The sequence below is a fragment of the Mandrillus leucophaeus genome, unplaced genomic scaffold, assembly GCF_000951045.1.
Source record: "Mandrillus leucophaeus isolate KB7577 unplaced genomic scaffold, Mleu.le_1.0 Scaffold861, whole genome shotgun sequence".
In the NCBI taxonomy this organism is placed as follows: Eukaryota; Metazoa; Chordata; class Mammalia; order Primates; family Cercopithecidae; genus Mandrillus; species Mandrillus leucophaeus.
Window position 1 is genome coordinate 1,015,155 of NW_012109375.1, and position 23,104 is coordinate 1,038,258.

The 23,104-nt window shown below is 35.8% G+C and overlaps 1 protein-coding gene across 5 annotated transcripts in view; it reads right to left on the bottom strand.

Moving 5' to 3' along the window:
- The window catches only part of NTNG1 (netrin G1), a 359,892-nt gene that overhangs the window by 152,954 nt on the left and 183,834 nt on the right, over nt 1–23,104 (bottom strand). For all 5 annotated transcript variants that reach the window (XM_011968880.1, XM_011968877.1, XM_011968878.1 and 2 more), the window contains exon 3: nt 20,202–20,842. In XM_011968880.1, coding sequence (XP_011824270.1) covers nt 20,202–20,842 — 641 coding nt within the window. The remainder of the gene's footprint in view (nt 1–20,201; nt 20,843–23,104) is intronic.

The window sequence follows — 23,104 nt, forward strand, 5'->3', positions numbered from 1 at the left end:
CAAAATGCTTATTTTAATAAGTCTACTTTGCTTTTAAAATAGAATATATTTAATATAAAATGTATATAAAATAGGACTACTAAACAAAAAGTCACTTATAAAGAGTGACTAATTTTAAATGGGTTTTTAATGTCATTTATTAATACATAATTCTTTTTTATCCTATCTTCTTTAGTAAATTGTCCACTCCAATGCACTCACATAATTTTTTCCTTTTCTTGCAGAAACCCTGTTCCAGTTCCCTCACAACTCAAGGATTCACCTCTAAACTGGATGTGATTCTTAAGTTGGTGACCTCTTAACCTCCCCAGCACACAAGGGTTTTGCTGTCTTTCAAAACCAGCTTTCCTGAAATCAGAAGAGAAATAGAACTAAAAATTCATTAGTTATTGCATTCTATGAAAAAGATATCCCAAACTCTTTTTCTCTGTTAGATGATCCTGAAACGTATTCTCCTTTTTTGTGCTGACCAACAGGGTCAATAGATATTACAATGCTGTCACTGTGTGTCAAGGTGACAATGTTAGGACTGTACAATGAGCCAATGAATCTTTTATAAGTATGATTTTCATTCTCAAGAGCCATCCATGCAAAATGTCAAAGTAGGCCATCCATCATCGGTGAGGATAAATGCACATCTGCAACCCAGAGGAAATGGGGTATAATATAACTTCATTACCCAGGGCTCAAGAAGCCAATCTTAGAAAACTAAGCTTGCCCTTCCCCTTTTGTAATTCCCAGTTTTAATTTTCATGGGAATCTCTACCAATAGAGAACTCTAGGAATATGGTAATGATAAATTTAAGCTGCTGAGGTCTTTAAAGAGGAAGGAAACAATTAAGACAGATAAGTGCACATTAATGGCAGTACAATAGGATATGAATTATATAGCAGAATAAATATAAACTCAGTCCATCAATATAGGAAAGTGGAAAGAGTTAGTAGAGGAAGACAAAATATTAGTGGTTAAGTTTGGCAGAGCCAATATGTTGTTGTGAGACTAATATAAAAAAATTAAAAATAAAACAAAACTTCCTTCTTTTTTATAAGAGATGGGGTCTTGCTATGTTCTCCAGGGTGGTCTCAAACTCCTGGCATCAAGCAATCTTTTCACTTTGGTCTCTCAAAGCACTGGAATTACAGTCACTGCACCCGGCCCCAAGCTACTTTCAGAGTCATAATATTCACTGTAGCTACCATTCCTGAGCCTCATGGTAATAACCACTACTTAGTTTAATATGTACTTGCTTTTTATAGACATTAATAAAATTGAAAACAACTTGCAAATGTGGACAGTATTTGTATGTTTTATGGATGGGGACTGAGACTCTGAGATGTTTAAGTTATGTGATTTTTCTAAAGTCTATCAAGTAAGCAAATGGAGGAGCTGGGATTTGAACCCAGGTCTGTCAGCCTGAAAGCCACTCTCTGTTGCCTCTCTATGTGAACCAGAGTTCATTAACAAACCACACTTGATTTTTTCTGATTTTAGTTTGTATCAAAAACTTAACTGTGGTGTGTAATTTCCTCTGGCATCTCATTTTGATAGTATAATAATACTGGAATATTTATATATGTTTTTGTTAGTAGAAAAATCTGATAGAATAATCAATATCAAGGAAAGGAGCAAATAATCAAATTGCAAAGAAGCCTCTTGGTTTAAACTCATCAGTGCTAAACAAATACAAAATGTGTAACCCTGAGAGGCATTCTTTTGCTTCTGCAGGGCTCTTGTTTTCCATAAATAACATTTATATTTAATGAAAACAGCATTAACTTTGTATTGAAAATTGAGTCTTTCATTCAGTCTCATTAAACAACATGTGGTCTTGCAAGTCCACATTTTACTCAATATTTCTGTGTGTCTGAAACCACCTCCACTGTGAATCAGTTTTTTGGATATGCCTATCTTAGGGAAAGGAGAAATAAAATATGTCTTTCTAAGTGTATATACAGATCTGGTACTAAAATAAGGCAAAAGATATTTTCAACCATTAGATAATCAGCCATTTAAAATGATTAATAATGAGAATTTCATTTAGTTTAATATAACATATGGAGATAATTGTTTAGAAATAACCTTGATGAAATTGAGACTATCAGAATGTCCTCCAGAAAGTGTCTGTCCTCCCAGAGGTCTGGGCTGCTGCTCTTCCTCCTCCCTGCTGTTGCCACAGTAACTTATGCACATCCTTATCACTGTACAAACCATGATGCTTTATAATTTTTCTCTTGAAGTATCTGTCAACTCATCCAGATGGTAGCAACTTGAGGACAGGGACTCTGGCTTTTCATCTTTGTATCTCTAGCAACTGGAACGCTGCCAGGAACTATTACGCTAAGCACAAAACACTTAAGAGTTTACATTTATTTGTATTATATTTTACATTCTTGAAAGAGAAGTAGGTAGATATTATTTTCCATGTTACAGTTCTGGGATAAGAATTCACATGATCTGATTCCCAGCTAAATAATGTTTTACCCCTTTATATTCCTACCAATTATCATGTTCTCACAAAGCTAACAAAGTCATTTCTAGTTTACTAAACATAACTGCTTATTCTTTTCTTTCTTAGTCCACAAACATAAATTGTTACTAAAATAGCAAAATGTCTGCATGGCATTAACAGATTTAATTAAATGGTTACAGTTATTTGCCAAATGAAACCCTTTCCTTTTTAAATTATAGTATATTTCTCACTTACTCTGGATTATTTTTCATATAAGTGTATGTTATACATTATAGGATCGTTATATTTTAAATCCTATTGAGTGCAGAGGTTAAGAAGGTGGTTGCTAGGGTCTCCTTTGATATTAGCACTATACACTTTGGTTGCCAGAGTCTCCTTTGATATTAACACTACACACTTTCCAGCATGCTTCATCACTTCCTTTAAATGGGTCACCCTGGAACACAGAGGAAGCCCCGTCTGATAGATTGTAACCTGCTAATTTCCCAGGTTAACAATGGCTTGACAAGTGGGAAGATCTGAGAACCATAGAGAATCTGAGAGCCCCTACTGGAGCCGGAGGTCTAGCTTTGAACGAGGAAGGGTTATATGCTGCATCCTTCTATTCCTCCATCCATAGTCAGCAAGGTGGGCAATAATAATGGTCCTAAAGTGAATGTGGATGGGATTCTCAACTGACTTGCTCTTCCTGGGAGTGTAGAATACTGTACCATGCTGTTAAAGAGCTCTATTGCACCTTTAGAATTTCCCACAAAAATGCCACTTCCTTTTTTCTTTCATTTTTTAAAAAACTCTTTTCCAAAGAAAAACAATATATTTTTGTAATATACTTTCCATCCAAAATCCTATTTCCTTTTTTTTTAAGTTTCTTACTTTGTTTTCTCTTTGTGTTTTATTATTATTATTATTATTTTAAAGTTTTGACCAAGGCTGCTGCCTCTAAGTACAGAATCCTACTCTTTGTGGTTATACTATTGGTGAGTTTTCCAGCTGTCTATAATACCAGTTATCAATGGCTGAAAGCATTCAGGATTAGACGCTGTGTGAGAATAGTTTCTAGGTATTCTGGGTCCTTCAGAAATATTGGAGCTGCAATTGGTAAAGATAATAATTGTTGCCATTTGTTTATTTCTAAAGAAATATTTGTACTTGGATGGAAATTTTAAGATGTAAAATAGCAATTTTGTGTAGTTGTACATCATCTATAGGCCAATTTACTCATACATTCACTAACAAATACTTATCACTGAATCTCCTCTCTACATTTTTTAAGTTAAAATATGAGCTCAGTGTAGGCTCAAATAGATAACCTTCTCAATTCTGAAAATAATATTAATGATACCACCACCCAGTCTGGTTCCTGAGTATGAAAAATTTGATCAAACTTTATAGATACATATATCTCCCTCTTCTATCCTTCACTACTTTTGAACATGGGCCTCTTCAAGGGCAGCCATTGCTCTGCACCCTGACTTTAGAGAGTCCCATACGTCAAAAACAGGAAAACACAATTTTTTTCTTTCTGTTATTAAAATTTTTTTTTTGAAATTTTGGTAACAGAGTTAGCAGATACAAGTTATGGGAGCGGGACTTGAACACGAAACTCAACCTCTCTCCTTCAACCTCTGGACTTCTCCAATCTCCGCTGGAAGATTCAGGGCCCAGCAAGCTCCAGTGATTGGCAGTAGGAGAAGAGGGGTGAGAAGAAAAACCTAAGCTTGCACTTGTTTCTTGTCATTGTTGTTTTGGCTTTTTGCTTTTCAAAAACATTAGAAACCCCAAATCATCAAAAGTAGATGTCTAGGCAGATTACTTACGTAATGGTGCGTCTTCCCTCCCCTGAACTTGGGTGGTATAGTTTTGGCTTGATTGTGTAGGACTTTTGAGACATTCCTCATTGAGTTGTTATTTTTTGTGATTTCTCTAGAGATTATGATATATATCCTTAATTTTCCATCATTTATTTATGGTCAATATTCTACTATTTCATGTTAAATGCAAGAACATAAACCACAGAGGTCCATGGACCCCCTCTTCCTATGTTTTATGCTGTGGCTGTCCTATATATTACACCTATATATATTATAAACCTCACAATTAAGTGTCATAATTCTTGCCTTCAATAGTAACATGTATTTTAAAGAAAGAATGAGGGAGAAAGTCTTTTAGATTTACCCTTATGTTTTCAATTTCCAATATTGTTCATTGCTCCCTGAAATTCTAAGTTTTTACTTGGTGTCACTCTTTTTGGCCTGATAGGCTGCTAATGAATTCTCTTGTTTGCTTTCATCTGAAAATATATTTAATAAGCTTTCATTTGTAAAAGATAATTGCACTGGATATATAATCCTAGGTTGACAGTTTTGTTTTGTTTTGTTTTTCTCTCTCAGCACTCTAAAGATATTGTTCCATTGTCTTCTGATCGTGATTGTTTCTGATGAGAATTTTATGGGGTTTTTTTGCATATATGTAATGCGTCTTTATTCTCTTGCTGCTTTCAAGATTTTCTCTTATCATTGGATTTCAGTAGTTTGCATATTATATGCCTGGGGTCTGCTTGATATTCATGTTGCTCAGAGTCCGCTGTATCTTTGTGTGTCTTGGAAAAATTTTAACATTGCTTCCCCAATTATTTTTGCTGCTCCATTCCCTCTTTTCTCTCTTTTGGAACACTTATTACACATATACTGGGCTTTCTGATATTGGTCCCATGGTCTCTGAGGCTTGGTTCATTTTTTCTACCTTTTTTCTTGCTATTCATCATGTTGGCTACTTTCTACAGATCTTCAAGTTCACCAACTCTTCTGTCAGTTCCTATCTACTGTTAAAAACATCCAGTGAAATTTGATTTGAAAATTAAGATTTTTTTTAGTACTAAGATTTCCATATGGTTACTTTTTTCAATAATTTCTATTTCCCTACAGATACTTTATATCTTCATGTTTTAAAAGCATACCTTCTTATATCCATGAGCATAGTAGCTGCTTTAAAATCTTTGTGTGCTAATTCCAGCATCTGGACCATGCTGAGTTTAGTCTTATTATCTTTTTTTCTAGAATGTGGGTCATCTTTTTATGTTTTCTGTCTTTCTTGAGTAATTTTGGATTATATCTGGACATTGTGAATGATACTTTTGAAAGACTCTGGATTCTGTTGTGCTCTCCTGAAGAATATTGACTTTGTTTCATTTAGTAGGCAGGGAATGTAACTAAATCCAAACTGAGCACTCTGTCTCTTCTGCAATTGCAGCTGAAATTTCAGTTCAGTTATTTCAGCTTTAGCTGGGCTGTTGGGAGACTGGCTCATACATTGACATCTGAGGGATTAGCCAGAAATTTAGGCAGAGTTTATACACAGTATTTGGAGTTCCTTGCTTCTGGCTCTTTCTTTTTCATATTTCTTGCTTCATATTTTGGTTGCCCCAGCTCTGTTGTCTGGTTTTCAAGGCAGTATGAAATAGGATTTTCCATCTGGGCTTTAATTGTACCTCCTTTTCCCCATTATACATGGCACAGACTTTGGCCTGCAGGTCCTTAGAGAAAAGCAGAAAAAAGGAAACTCACCCAATACCTTTCCTTTTTTTAAAGTATCATCTCCCCTTTGGTATCTGCCTGTGTCTGGTCATTCTCCAGGGTCTTCAAGTAATTGTTTTGATATTTAGTTCACAGCTTGTAGTTGTTGGGCACAGGAGAGTCAGCATGATAGGACATGCTTGGTTACTGCCAGAAGAAGAAATCTTGGTGTAATTTTGGGAGGTGCTTACAACTACCTGGAAATCCTGAAAGGAAGAAGTGAATCATGGAAGAGGATAAATTTCCTGGCTTGGCCTCCTAGCTGCTTGCCTGGGTAAGTTTCCATACCAAGTTCATGTAGATCCAGTTACTACTTATGAGTCTTGGGTCAAGGACATAGCTTTTACCTTCCTCTAGCTCAGGCTTGCAGCAGCAGACCTAGCTCGGGAGAGGTGATGGCCCCTTTTGTCATACTGTGGGGAGTGAGCTATGGGACTCAGGATGGAAACATGAGTCAAACAGTGGTGTAGTTCAGTTTATATTTTATACATATTTAGGCATATGGTATGTGGGCTTGTATTTTTATTTTTTTCCCCAACCTTGCAAATGTTAGGGGCAAACCTACTTTCTGTATTATTAAAACCTACTTTTCACATTTACTTCTTCCTTTCTCTATCCACCACCCTCATGTTTCATGAAAGTTATTTCAACAGTCAATTATGTCCCTCTTCCAAACCATTTTATGCACAGAGAGTAACACAATCTTTTTAAGTCTTTTTCTAACATTGGCATTATCTCCAACATAGACCACTTTGCAAGGGCCTATAGTGGTTCCAATTGCTTACCTATAGTATGAAATCAAGACTCAGTCTGATTTTAAATATCCTCCACTACTATTACAATATCTGCCCCTCAAGCTCCCTTCCTGTCTGTGCTTCATCGTTCCTATACACAGGAAATGTTCTTTGATTAGTTACATTCTGGCCAAATTCTTTCTCTAAAACTTATTTTCTGTTGCTTCAAGGAGCTTCACATCCTATTTCCTCCAACTAGACCCCTCATCGTGAAGACCCATACAAACCTGGAAACCTATTGAACATCTTCCTCCATCTCAAAACCAAGAATAACATTAAAAGTGGGAAAAGACTAGAATATTTCATAAGGACAGAGAAGAAAGATACATGGATATATGTCAGAATTTCTGTGTTTTACTTTGCTGAGCCAAGGAGTATTGTTTGTGCAGTTACTGATTTTTTATTTTGTTAAAGTACACATAACACATAATTTACTATTTTAATCATTAATAGACAGTTTTGTGGCATTAAATACTTTCACATTGTTTTGTAACCATCATCATCATTCATCTCCAAAACTTTTTTATCTTCCCCAACTGAAACTTTGTGCTCATTACAAATGAACTCTTCTTTTTCATCTGCCCCCAGCCTCTGGCAGAAACACTATACTTTATCTCTATGAATTTGGTTACTCTAGGACACTCATTTAAGTTGCATATCATGCAATATTTGTTATTTTGTGACTGGTTTATTTCACTTAGCATAATGTCTTTAAGGTTCATCCATGTTGTAGTGTGCATCAAAATTTATTTCCTTTTTGTGGCTGAATAAAATTCCACTGTATGTATATAACACATTTTGGCTTTCCACTGATCCATCGATAGATACTTGGGTGGCTTCCACCTTTGACTATTGCGAACCATGCTTCTATGAACAGAGATGTACAAATATCTGCTCAAGCTTCCACTTTAACTTCTTTTGGATATATACCCAGAATGGAATTGCAGGATCATACGGCAATTTTATGTTTAGTTTTTGAGTAATTGCCACACTGTTTTCCACAGTGTCTGTACCATTTCACCAGTATAGCACAAACATTCCAATTTTTTCATGTCCTTTCCAAACACATTATTTTATTTTTTTGAATAATAATCATTCTGATGGGTATGAAGTGGTATTTCACTGTGGTTTTGACTTGCATGTCCCTAATGACTAATGATCTTGAGCATCTTTTCCTGTGTTTATTAAGCATTTTTATATCTACTTTGGAGAAATGTTTATTTAAGTCCCTTGCTCATTTTTTAATTAGGTTTTTGTTGTTGTTGAATTGTAAGAGTAATTTATACATTCTGGATAAAAATCCCATATCAAATATATGATTTACAAATATTTTCACCCATTCTGTGCGTTGCTTTTTCGTTTTGTTGATAGTGTCCTTTGATGCACTAAAGTTGCTAATTTTGATGTTCAACTTACCCATTTTTGATTTTGTTGACCATGCTTTTGATGTTATATCCAGAAATTATTGCCATATTTAAGGTCATGAAGTTTTCTCCCTTTGCTTTTTTTCTAAACGTTTCATAGTTTTAGCTTTGCATAGTTTTAGCTCTTGCATTTAGGTCTTTAACGCATTTTGAATTAATTTTTGTATATGATGTAAGGTAAGGGTCCAACTTCCTTTTTTGGTTTGTTTTTCTTGCATGTGACTATCCAGTTTTCCCAGAATCATTTGTTGAAAAGACTGTCTTTTCCTCACTCAATGGTCTTGGCAATGTTGTTGAAAATCATTTGACCATATATGTGAGGGTTTATTTTGGTTTGTATGTCTGTCTTTATGTCAGTACCACACAGTTTTGACTACTGTGACTTTGTAGTAAGTTTTGAAATTAAAAAAAAAAAAAAGGAACAACAACATAAAAACCCCAGTGAGGCCACTAGCTTTATTCTTCTTTTTCAATGTTATTTTGGCTATTTCTAGGTTCCTTAAAATTCTATATGAATTTTAGTATGGATTTTTCTATTTCTGAAAATATCATCATTGGTATTTTGATAGAGATTCTATTAAATCTGTAGATGGCTTTGGGTAGTATTAACATCTTAACAACATTGACTTCCGATCCATGAACATAGGATGTCTTCCCATTTATTTGTGTCTTATTTAATTTCTTTCAGCACTGTTTTGTAGTTTTTAGTGTACAAGACTTTTGGATTCTTGGTTAAGTTTATTCTTAACCATTTTATTATTTTTACACTATTGTAAATGGAATTGTTTTCTTAATTTCCTATTGGATCATTCATTGTTACTGTATAGAAGCACAACTGATGTTTGTGTGTTGTTTTTGTATCCTGTAACTTTGCTGAATTTTAACTTAATTTTAAAAACTATTTTTTTTTCTGATGATACAATGAGTAAAAAGAAAAAAAATAGAAAATCGCAACTAATTAGATAAAAACTACCCACAATTCCACCAGTATTAGCTAGCTATATTTGTGTTGTCTCATTCTCTCTTTTTTCCTCCTTCTCATAATTAGCCTCATACTATTAATATTTTTAATCCTATTTTGCCACTTAAGAGTATATAATGAACTTCAATTATTTTTATCAAGACATATGTTCATAAAAGTTTCAGCAGATGCATGTATATAGTTCAGCAGATACATGTATATAGTTGCATTTGATCACTGCCTGTTTCCATGTCTCCTCAGCTCAAACTCTTTGAAACCCCAGTTTTGAACCTATCAATATGTAAAGACATCATTTACAAGTTGTAAGGTTTTTAAGTAGCATTGCAAAACTCCTTGGTTGCTAAACTCAAGAAGCAAACATCATTTGAAGACAACCTTGGGACGTGGATTGCGTGATATTGCGATTATACTAAATATTGCTTGAGAATGCGAGCAGTTCATTCCTTTTCATGGACTTCTCCTCATCCAGGAAAGGGATTATGGGTCACAATTTTTGACCTTAAAAGGACCAATCAAACATATAATAAAAGAAATTGTGTGTATTTGAGTGGGGCGGTATTCATTTAACCTGAGTACATATATTACTCTGTTATCTGAAGTAGATATATTTTATTCTTTAAGTTTGGACTATTAGTTAAAGCCTGAAGCTTTGCAATCTGGTTTATTGGATGAAGTGACGTAACCAAAAACAATGGGCTAAGCTCCAATTCCCTTGCAGTCTTGTGTGGGGAATATTTAGAGGTGGCCATAGCATACCTAATGGGAAAACCGTCCTCAGAATGGTCCTCTACATGATGGTCAGAAGGATACTCTGATCATTCTCTCATTCCATCAATAAATATTTATTGAACTCTTAATAGGTACCAGGCCCAGTTATAGGCATGGGACGCAGATCAGTGAGTAAAAGTTCCATCTGGGTTTAAATTCTAGTTATACAACAGTGTCATCCTTGACTAATTCATTTAACCATTCTGTTTCACATTTGAAAAAGGAGGAGTTAGATTAAATTATTTTTATGGTTTTTTTTTTTTTTTCAGTTCTAAAAGAAACGATTTTGCAATGCTATGACTCTATGTGGCATACACCCTGTCTATACAAATCCAATATAGGAGTTCATGATGCTATCTCCTTCCAACCTGCCAAATCTCTGACCTCCTAGACTTTCCCCACCCATCATCTCTTGGCCCACCCTTCCCCCATCTGTTCCCTGTTCCCAGCTGCACTGGAGTATCTATAATTACACATGGATGTCACCAATATGTTATAACAGCTTTGCTTCCCTGATATTCTGGTGGCACCAAATGAGTAAAAGCAGCCAGGACAAAAATACAATTCCTGGACAAGGTGATACTCCTTAGCTGTATACAATGTTTAGTTTTACTGGGCTCTGATTTGTTATTCATTAACAGTCTTAATTAGCAAAAGAAAGGCAAGACTCATTTAACTAAAATTAGCTTGTGGTTTCAAGAATATCCTCCAAAGCAAATGAAAAAAAAAAAAAAGAATATATTAAATACTGGTTAATCTTATTTTTCTTTAAATGCATGATTTTAGCTCATTGCTGTAATTAGAGTTTGAGGCGCTTACATACGGGAGGAATAAAAATCCTTTAGCATCTCCATTTATCTACAAAATACACCAGATTGTACCACTTGGCATTTCATTTTTCACATCTTTGCTGACTCTTCCATCACAATTTCACTAGCTTAAAAACAAAACAAAAAAATCCCTATTTATTCCAATACAGTACTTAATTTCCTATAATTCTTAAACAAAGATGCATAGTACTCCAAGGTTCAAAAAATTAGAGCGACAGTGAAAAGAAAAAAAAATGAGAGATACTCTCCACTGAGGTCAGTCTTTCTTTAAGATAGTCTCACTTTTTCACCCAAAGTAGCAGTAATATAGGGAGGATGATGACTAAAGTTGGAACTTGCTTGAAAAATCAATCTGTTCTTAGCACTGCAAATAGTTTAAATACACACACACAAACACATACACACACACACACACACACACACACGATGTTTTCATGTATTTCCTTCAATCTTACAAAGAGTCCAACAATGTTGGAGCTTGAAGACACCTTGTTACCCTTACATGAGTTCTGTGAATACTGGTTGTTTAGGGGTACTAGTATGTTTTTTGACTAAGTAAGTTTTAGAGGCTCTGTCTTCAATAAAATAGAAATGTTTCTTTACCGTAGGACACCTCAGGGTCTTTAATATATGAATATACATTGTGATTCTCATAGAAGGAAGTATTGGGATCAAAAACATCTCAAATGTTTTTGACCATCTTGGACTTTATTTGAAGAGTACATTCTGAGAAACAGTAAGCTAGTATGAAAATCTCATTTTGTAGATGAGAAGACTCTGATTATGGTAACTATGACCTATTCTGAGCTTACAAAGAATTATTAGCACAACCAGAGTGAGAATCTGTTTCTCTTGTCTCTTAGCCAATGTTTCCTTCTAAAATAAGACAGACAATGATTTTAAAATCCTAATGACTTGTCCTCTATTCTCTAAATATAATTATAGCACAATATCAGTTGTCTTAGGTACCAGTCACAATGCAAGAAAGAGCCAATGTAGTAACTACCCTACTTTTATAATATTCTGGACCAGTAGGGTTTGTGAGGCTCCTGTTTCACATATTTAAAGCCTTTCCATCCATTTTTTCAATGTTTTTTAAGGGGAGTTCAGAAATAAATTTATATGCCAACATAAGTAATTTTTAAATTTTCCTTTCCTCTTTGCTATTTATTAACCTTGTTTAGATGTAGTTTTCGTACCTATAAAAGGGAGGTAGAAATAGCAACCATGAGTTTTTGTGCAGTGCAGTCATTTCCGGTTAAACTAATATACTTAGTTCTAAAAGTGGCTTATTGAATTGAAAATACAGACCCATATTGCAACAGAATCAATATATCAATCCAAACAATCAAATTACTGTGATAAAATTCATGACATTAACACATTTGTTCTTGTATTTATTTGGAGAATGAATGGAAATAGTCTCTTTACTGAACCATTGATCACATAGGTCCCAAAACACTCTTACACTAAGTATCAGACAATGGCCAACATCTCCTAACGTATTATGAAAAAACTCTGATCCTAGGGACAGAAGGACAGCAAGACATTGCGAAGACGTATACCACAGATTTAGGATAAAAAACAGGGCTGCAGAAGTTGGTGTATTCCTGCCTTCCATTGTTTGGGCATGCAGATGTAGCCGGACTGTAGCTTCCCTTACAAATGCTAAGTTAAATGAGGGAAGAAATTATTTTATTTATCCATTTTGTGGTCTTTTGCTTAAATAACCTTATGTTTGCCGGGTGAGGTGGTGGGCGCCTGTAGTCCCAGCTACTCGGGAGGCTGAGGCAGAAGAATGGCGTAAACCCGGGAGGCGGAGCTTGCAGTGAGCTGAGATCTGGCCACTGCACTCCAGCCTGGGCGACAGAGCGAGACTCCGTCTCAAAAAAAAAAAAAAAAAAAAAGAGACATCTTTCCTGTAATGACCCACTAGCTTAAAAAATCTATGGCACTAGGGAATTAAGGATAAAGAGACAAGCTCCTAAACCGGATTGTTTTTCTGCATGCTAATGAATTTCATAATTTAAATGGAGGAATTATTAGATACATTCTCTCCTTATAATAGTACAAACCTCAGAGGAAAATGAGCTGCTTATGCATATATTCTCTTTATAATTCAAGATCTTCTAATGGATTTTAAAAATATGCCCCAAATCAGAATGGCCCTCAGTTGTCCACTTACGATGGGTGCATACCATAAAGTCTTTATTCTAAGTGTTTCCACTGGAGTTAAGTAGCAATATTTTATGTTGCTTTTTAATTTTTAATTATGATTACTATGCTTTTCATTTGAATACCCTTGTTTACTGGACTTCATTCTGCCTTTTAAAAGGAGAGTAAATTAAATTTTAGTGGAATGGTTTAATATCCATTTAGCTTGAAAAAAGGACCTGGTGGACAGAATCATTGGTTACAAATTTACGAAATTTTATTATATGAAAGAGGCAGCACATTTATTCACAATAGTTTCAGAAGAGAGAATGTGGACTTACAGGTGGAAGTTAAAAGGAAAAACACATTGCCCTCACTTGAAGTATGAACTTGCTTAAAATAAGCGAAAGTAGTTGGCCATTTCCAAGTTCATCCATTAAGACATATGACTTGTTTTAGTGTTTGATGATGCCCATTAGTTGAAAGCAGGTGCACATACTAAAAGTTTATGAAGAAATATTGGAGAAAAATTAACACTGAGAAAATTCAGCTTATTTTTGTCTCCCCATGAAAAAGTAAGAAGTTATCACCACAATTTGATTTTAGTAGTTAAACACCTAGACTTAACACAATGTGACAAATGAACCCGATCACACATTTGAAAGTTGATAAAAATGAAGTAAGAAGTTAGAGTTCAGATAAACACAGAGCAGCCTGGTGTAATAAAACACTGAGCCAAAAGCCATGGAGTGTGACTCCCAGAACATTCCAAGATGGGCAGAGTCATAAGATGTATTGATTCACTGTTGCTATTTAAAGATGGCTTCTTTGGGAATTTTGGGGGTCTTCTACATATACTGAGCTGACCTCAGGCTGGGGTGACTGTAAGAGCATAATATTTGGAAAAAGCCTAAGGTTTGTCGTGAAAAACCTGATTTTACCACTTTATTACGTGTGATGTTAAAGAAAAAGTCATGGCATTTCTCTGGTCCTGAGTTTTCGCCTATGCAAAATGGGGTTAACCAACACCTGTCTCACAAGTGTCCTGTAAGCACTAAAGGAAATAAGGTACTTGACAAGAATTTTGTAAATTGAATGCTATACAAATTTAAAGGATTATTACTCAAATATGAGTGGGGACTATTAGAATGACATTAACTCAATCCCTTCTCTTTGAATTTTCTCAGATTATTTCTTGATTTCCCTCAGAAATTACCTTTTACATAGTAATATTCCACAGGATTCTGTAAATGTTCTATAATGGTCATTTATACCTATGAACAAAAAAAAAATCCTCAATATCATTGATTCTCAAAACGTCCACCATCACATATAAGGTAATAATTCTCAAACCTATATTTGAGCTCAAATCTCTCTCTACAACATTAGACAAGTATTTTCAAATCCTTAACTAGAATTTCTACTACTTGAAATGGCACAATAAATTAACTAGCTAAATCATGAATTAACTAAAAGCCTATTTCAGTATTTATTCCCTATTTTAGTTTTGACCCCACCATCCAATTCACTAAGAAGTCTTCCCCAAAATATGACTGGTCAACAAGTTCTACTGACTTTGTAAGCAAATCTGAGACCACTACCATATGATGGCTCCTGTGGAATGTGTAAAGCTTTTCTGGATTCTCCACTTGAGAAATAGGGCTTGGAGCTATAGTTGCTCCACAATTAAGCAATGTTATAGCTCTCCAGTCTGCACCATTACACCAGAATAGCCTTTACTACAATCGCCTTAAAAATGTTCCTCACCTGCAGTCAATTAATATGGAGACTCCATAAGATTTTGGGTTTCTTATGACATAGGAGACCCAGAGAGAAAGACGTAGGAATCCTTCAGCTTCCTGGACATGCTGAAGATCCATAAAGAGAAGATGGTAGGGCATCTTCAGGACTCTTAACTCCATCATTTCCTTACTGCTTGGAGTTCCTTAACATGCTGTGCTGTTTTTAGGTATAATTTGTCTGCCTAGGATATCCATTCTCCCCTGGCTGCTTGGCACAATAAAACCCATATTTCAAGATGTCATACATGTCACATCTTTATCAAAGGTTTTACTATTCTTTCCAGATTACATTAGTAGCTTCTTCTCTGTTACCACAGTACTTTGAATATTCACACAGTAAAAGCGCTTAAGCCACATTATCATCATTTTTTTGTTGTTGTTGTTTATAAAGTCTGTGTCCCTTCTGGATATCAGCTCCTTAAGAGCAGAGACTATGCTTGGTGCATCTTCATCTGTCTACCATCAAAGCCAGCATCTGTCCCAGAGTGGAGGATAAGTATTTATTGATGACAGAAAGCAAGAAGGTGTTATAAAAAGCAGAATCTGTTAAGTGGCAGTAAAGCCCAAACTCAGTAATTGAGACTAATTGGAAAAGAATAAAGGCCAGGCTCAATGCTTAAAAAGTGTTTTTGTGGAATGCCTCTTACCTAAGAGGTAAAAAGTAAATATTTCAGATTTACTTCAGTTGTGGTTATGAAAAAGACTTAGGGAACCTTCAAAATAACTGATAAGCGTTCTCTAATTAGCAAGTCACTTCTGTGGTTACACAGATTTTTCCAGAAATTTAAAAAGTGCTCTACTGCTTTTATACTTTTGCATTTCTCCAAGTGTTCTTTTTTACCTGACATCACATCTTTTTGCACTAACCGCGTGGAAGCTGTGCTTCAAGAACATGATGTCAGCTTCACCTTGTTCTAATTACAGCAAATACAAAGGTAGTGACATTCAAAGAATAAGGGTTTACACGTAGAAGCTGGACTCCTGAGAGCGACGTTGGGGGCCTGCCTCACTCCTGGCACCTAGTCATAGTGGCTCTGGCCTTGGCCCTTTGCAGGTCCTGGGATTAGGCAGGGAAGTGTGATTCTGAGCACAGGCAGCCATGAAGTGAAGATCGCACCAAAAAGTTTGTTGAAGTGAAACTTCTGTGCCAATATTCCAAGGCTTCTTTCTTGGAGGTAAACAATGGAAGTAGAAAAAGGAAAAAATACTGTTCACTATTATGACAGTCAATTGCCTATAATGGAGCCTGAGTAGGCACTGCAAGGGATAAGAAATGTGTAATGACCATTGAGAAAAAATGACCGATAATTACCTTTAGGAATATTTTGTTAAAGGGTAAATACTGAAGATGTTGATGGGAGTTTTCCAGGCCACTTTCTTCAAGTTTTTACTGTTAAAATAGAATTTCCACTGTCTTATGGCTAAAATCAGTAACTTGGTATGTGGCTGATAGCGTATCTTAAAAATAAATGAGTAGATTACTAAAGATTCATTTGTCTTTCAGATTTACAAAATCACATTTAAATCACATTATTTCCTTGAAACTGTTTACCTCAAAAAAACAATAAATAATGTTGAGTTTATATTCCATAAAATCTATGCAGTTGACAAATACAGCGTTCATTTTTTCAATTATTTTAATTATGGAAAGCTTAGAAGGAAACAAAATACTTAAAAATCAAAGCTTCCAATGGTGTAACTAAGAAAATATTTTGGACATTATCTATATTTAATAGCTTTTGAGTTTAACCCCCTGTCTGTATAAAAAGATGTTCAGAACAAACATCTACTTCTAATTTCTCCTCTCACCCCTCATCTGAGTAGATTTTATTTATGCATTAGATGACCTTTTTGGCCATTAGAACCATCTTGCTTCAGCAGTTAATTAACATAAGTACCATAATTTAATACAGTTAATGCTACTTGATGCCCTTTAATGTACCTTCCATTAGTGATATTATTGTAGTATTACCCTGTAAATTAAAATGAGATCAAGACTAAGAGAGCCGCTCTTTAATTAAGGTACTGGCACACTGCACTCGTCTATTATTCACTGGAGAAAATCACCCTGATTTACTGAAGCAGGACATCCATAAGTCAGAATTAGTCCATGTAGATTATTAGGTTTATTGAACAATGTAAGTACTACGGAGCTGCTGAAATTGCCAACAGCCATGTTTCCTCTTTTTCCTTTATTATCTTAATAAATACACAATGAAGGGAGTAAATGGAAGCAAAATAAGTATGTGGCAAAAGAGAAATAAACTTTTTATGATGAGATTATACTTTTTTCTTACTAGTAAAATAGGTATCAGATGTGTCACATTCCGAAAAGAACAAAAATGCTACATTAGTCTAATGTCAATGAAAACACTATTTTTCCATCAAACAACACTAGCCAGTATAAAACAAACACATGGGCAAAGAAATGGAGAATTGAATCTCACAAGCTCAGTCATCTCAAGCAAAGATCAACTATCTTTGTCTCACAGTTTAAGATTTCAAGGTAAAAAAATTCTGAATTCTCTGTCCCCTATACTATGGATGTTTACATCTGGTTTCCATTCTACTTTCCCAAAATAATTTATGTCAATTTCCACATTATGGTGGGGGTAGGGATAGAAGTAACAAGTTGAAAAATATCATTATCATGATCAGATATAGACCTGTAAAGTCATGTTAAATGTTGCAATCATTTCATGGGATGGTGGGGGCTGGTGCAAGGAACAAGAACTTCAGTTGTATTTTGAAAAGTGTACATTTATGAGATCCTTGAAAGGGAAACTTTAGAACTTCCTTTTAGAGATCATCAATTAATATTTAATCCTTCTATAGATGATTTGTTATATAAGAGAAAGACAATCTAGATCATTAATCTTACTGAAACTTTCAAGGGTAAAATAATTAGATCAGCTTCTATGCTGAAAGGCCCCTGAACCAGACTATAGCTCAACATTTCCCTTCACTGGCTCCATCATCAGCAGATCTTCTTTACATAACTTAAAAGCTGGAGATACGCCCGAGCCATCAGACCTTGCTTCTTTAGTCCCTCCCCTAAGACAAAAATACTCCAGCCATCTGGTGCCTAGTGCAGTACATGCCAGCATCAGTTCTGCCCTGAGGATTTGGACAAAGTCTGGAGGTGACAGAAGAAGACCTTATGGAAGGGGCTCACCTCTACTGGACCTTTCTCGTTTGCCCAGCTGCTTCTCTTCAGCTTACAGTTGACTGGTGAACAAGAAAAGACAGTGGAGCTGAGTCCAGGGAAGGAGGGAGGAGTCTTCCAAACTCCTCAGAACCACTGAAATACAGTTGGAGGACATGACTAGTCTGGGAGATGGAAGAAATGTGATAGCTCTGAAGGGATCTACATTTCCAACACACCACCTTTAGAAGACGGCATGCTTGACAGCAGCTGAGAATGCATAAAAGTGCCTTTAGCTTTCAGGTTTATTTTACACTTTCTTTTAAATTATTAGAGGAAACAAAATGAATACTAATAACAAAAATAAACATCAGCAATAGGTTTTTCCCAACCAAAATGCTTCAGAAGATTGCCTTTTTTACAAGTGGCAAATAAAGGTATTTGGAGAAGTGGAGGAATAAGAATTTGGGCTCAGATTAAGTATTTCTTAAACTGCAAGGAAACTGACCTAGATGAATCCACCGAGCAATGTAGATTAGGATTAAAATCCAAATCTTAGTTTGTTAATTTTTTACCATTATTCATGTAGATGAATAGAATATCTGTTACTTCATTGTGGCAAGCTATAGTTAATAATAGCAATATCAACTATTTTCATATATCATACATCCCCAAGAATAAGATCCTGGAAGCTAATAGTCTTTTGCTAAAATGTTCATAAGGATAATTGCTGTGTATTATTATAAATAGCAAACTCAAGTTTAAGGCAACAGCTCCATATTGCCCTGTCATGTACCCTGCTAGTAATACATGAACTATCCTCTACAGCTTAGAACTCACAAGTTCAATATTGTTCTGCTTTAAAGACATATTCGTTATATACCACGAAGACCTTGTTCAAAAGTTTTAGGAAAAGCTTCGCAGATAAAGGCTCTTGATTCTTCCATGAGGAACAAGAAGCTAGAAAAAACTGAGAGTAGATGGCCACCAGTTTCTGCTACTTTTCCACAGCTAAGACTCTGAAACTTTTGACACCACACTACGGTCAAGCCCACCACTCCATTCTGTGTTCCCACTATGGTCTTTACCTTACCAGCAGTGACCTTTCTTCCAGCACACGTAGGTAAGGCAAATCTCTGACAGACCAGAAAGTCTCAACACTTCTCCAGTTTCTGAGAACTGAGCTGCCTAAAGGATGCTGGCAGTCAATAAAGTGAATCAATCCTGCCTTATCTGTTTGAATTTTATCAGTAAATATTTAAACCTACATGATATAGACTATTTATATTCTTATCCTCATATATTTCCATTTAAAGATATCTTGGCCTTTTTACTGGGGTGTTATTTCTTTGCTTGCCTTTCCCTTTGCTTCCATTTGCTAGATACTCTGCTCTTACCTTTAGTTTTCCCACTCATTATCTCATGCCTCCACTCCCATCAGGTGGTCGTTTTGATAATATACCACACTTAAAAAGCTGGTTGAAAATCTCTGTGTGGTGGTTCTGGTTCTCATTATTGAAGTTTTTCATTTAAACATCTTCAAAATTCTCGGAAATTTGCTCAAATCTGTCTCTAGTATATTATCAGAACCAAAGCTATCCCTGACTGTGTTTAATTAATGTGTTTAAACTCTGTCCATTTGTTATTGATCTACAAGATGAAGGGAGCCCAACTCAGGTCTATATTTTAAATGCTAGTGTATCTTTTTGACAAAATAATATCCAGAAACATGAAAAGTAGAGCTTGTCCCAATTTAACAAATATTTCCTATATGCTATTGATTCTGATTTAATAAATTTAAAGAAATACAACTCGAATTTCCAGATTTTTTTGTGCAATATTACACAAAACATAAATTGACTATTGTACCATGTTGAATACCTGCTTTGCATCTGTAAACAATGGTATGTTGTGTTTCTAGTTTTTCAGTTCCTTATAGGGCAAATGGTTTTGCTTCCCCTGGCTTCATTGCCTTAAAGACTTAAAAGGACCTCCCGACCCAGGGAGTTACTTTTTAAAATTCACTTTTATTTAAATTCTGAAGAATCATGCCAGGTTCAGTGACAGCAAGTTTGGGATTACGAATTACTGCTGAGGATGCGGGGTCTTAGAATACCTTCGGAACCTACTTCTACACTAGAGTTCCTGAAGAAAATGTTGCAGTAGAAATTGACAAATGTTACTTTACAGCAGTGAGACACTCTGGCATTTTCTTTGGACACACCCGTTCCCACTGAAGGCAGACAGATTTTCTCTTACCTTCCTCGCACCTTTATGTCTGAGATCGCGTAAAAGTAGCGTGCCAAGTGTAGCTCATCTACAAATATTTCCCCAACGGCTGGTCTTAACAGCCTTATCCTCAGGTCTGTGACTGTAAAGAAATCTCTGAGTTTCTTGGTTGTATCCAGCTGTCCGTAGAGGGAAGCCATATTGCGTAGGCGAGGTCCAGCAAAAAACGCGAACCTGTCTTTGATTTCAAAGTGGATTATTTTGCTATTTGTTGTATACCCTGTTGAGTACTCTTCTGTGCAAATGATTTCTAAGACCGTATGCTGTGATAAATCCTTCACGGATTTAGGATCCATGTGAAAAGCATCTAAGCAGTCTGTGGCATAATACTGATAGGGCTGCCATGTTCGTCCATAATCGAGAGACTTCTCCAGGATCATTTGGTCTGGACGCCCCGATTCAAAGGTAATAACTATGTTGTCTGTTAGCTCAATGGTTTTGCTCCAAGACAGAGTGATGTTAACCTGGAGAGGCTTGGGATACTCCTTCCAAGTGGCAGACTGCCAAAATGTGGAGGGATGTCTTCCTTCAAAATCAAACATCAGCTCAGGGGGGTGTGCCAGCTCAGGGGTACTCGCATCACACTCATTATTGCACATGTAGGGATTACCCTATGGAAGAAGAACAAAAGAGGGTGCATCAAAACACTGGTTTGCCACAAGTCTTGCCATATTGCTGTTGCTCAGTAAGAGGCTAGAAAAGGGAAAAAAAAATCTGTTTTCAGTAATCATTTTTATTTGCCCTAACTGGATTCTCCTCTTTAATAGCTTTAAAAAGAAAAAAAAGCAATATGGTAATTTTCTTGTCTTGTTTCCTTCCATGTGCTTTAAGAAATGAAAACAGTTTATTTATCCCATATGTGTTAGATCCATAATGTGGTCACAGAAGCACAAAGACACTGAGCAACTGTCTAACAGCTCAATACCTCTGCTTCCTCTTAGAAAGATGCTATAGAAAAGCAAGGGAAATTCCTCCCTGCCTGAAGGACATTCCTTAAGAGTACACTTCTTTAAAAAGTCATTTTTTCAAGCAAAGCTTTAGAATGAGCCATGAACCATAGATACCTGTGTTCTGTGGGGGAGACAATACCCCCATACAACATTCAGCCTTTTTTTTTCTTTGGCTTTCCCTGAAATCCATCATACTCAACTAGGTCCTTGCTTCATAATGTCTGGTTTTACAACATTTACTTTGTTCACCACAAATTATTAAAATGTGGTACCCTAAAGGCTCTGGGGCTTGGTCCAAATATCTGCCAGTCTACTAGGTAAAGATTAAAGGATTGTTCAGGAAAGTCTTGGGACTGGGAGTGTGCTCCAAGTTATCAGGACAAAAAACCCTACTACTGTGGCAGGAGGAGGCTGTGGCAAATCAAACCACAGCCACTTGATGTGTTTGTTACTCAGTGCCAGCCCATAGGCAGTTCTTCATGGATGTTAGTTATTATTATTCTACCTTTAACAAATGCTACTTCCTTCACAGCCATTCAAACAAGAAGCTAGAAATAAATCTCCTAGTTATATTACAAGTTACAACACTGCTTATGCTACACTAAATGGCTACTCTCAGCTTTCATCAGTAGATTCCATGGCAAATGACAAGTTACCAGATTTTTGTTGATTTTTGTTTTTAAGAAAACAAGTAATAGCATTAGGACTCGACTATTCAGGTGTTTCTTATTCTGTACTCAGTTATTATGAGCATGGCTGGGTGAAATGAATTGATCCTCTGACATTGTCCTTGGGCTTCCTTTTGTAATTACAATTAGGTTTCTTTCTTTCTTTCTTTCTTTTCATGAACTGTGAGCTTTTCATCATACCTGTAGGATACAGGACCGAGGTCTCAGATAATGAATTTACACTTTAGATACTGACACTCAGTTACTGGCTGACTCTTATGAAATATAAGATGAACATGAGAGAATTGCTTTGGTCTCCCTAGAGGCAACTTTCTCCTACCTAGTCAGCTAATACTCTCACTCTCTCTTTCCCATTAATGTAACCGAATCCTAAAGTTGGCAACAGGTTTTGGAGATTCAAGCATAATTGTGATAGGGCAGGAGAAAGGAGAGAAGGTACATTATTTGAGGAACAGAACTGTTTTAAAAATACACTCAAGGAATCAGTGATAATGAAAATGTTTCTGTACTTCTCTCTCGAATTTCAATTCCCTAGTCCTGATCCCAGTGTCTGTGGCACTATTTATAGTATCCCCTTCAAAATGAGCCAAGGGGAGGGGGGGAAATAAGTTTCTGTTCCAGGTGGAATAAATCACCAAATTTATTATTATTTAAATTCTCTTAAGCATGCCAGAGAGCCAAATGCAAAGCTCTACAAACTGGCAAAGGCTTTTTATGGAGGGCTATAAATATTGTGGAATCTGTCAGGATTTATAAATTCTAAATATATGTAAATGCACATTTTACAGGAAGAGGTCAGATTTACACAAATCACACCTTCATTTGAAATTTACTGAAAAAATATGGTCACTTCAAAATCTGTCAGCATGCAGCCATCTGCACTATCATTAACTTGGATGCTACCATCTTCCACCTGACAAAAGCGTCTTCATCTGAGGTCAGGGGTATGGAAACAAGGGGAAGGGCACTGTGGGATCCACCAAAGTGAGTTATCAGATGTTTCTAATAAATTGTGTTGAAAGATAACATTTGTTTACCTTCAGCATTGGTGTGCAAAGCTTCTCAGATAGGGATAGGGCACTGGGACCACAGGAGATGACACATTATGCTGCTTCTGGAAATTGGTCAATACTAACAAACCTATTTTATAAAATATGATTGAAGAAATCTGTGTAAAAGGCTCTCATGCCTATACTCAATAAAAAGTATTAGCAATAACCACCATTTAGTTAGC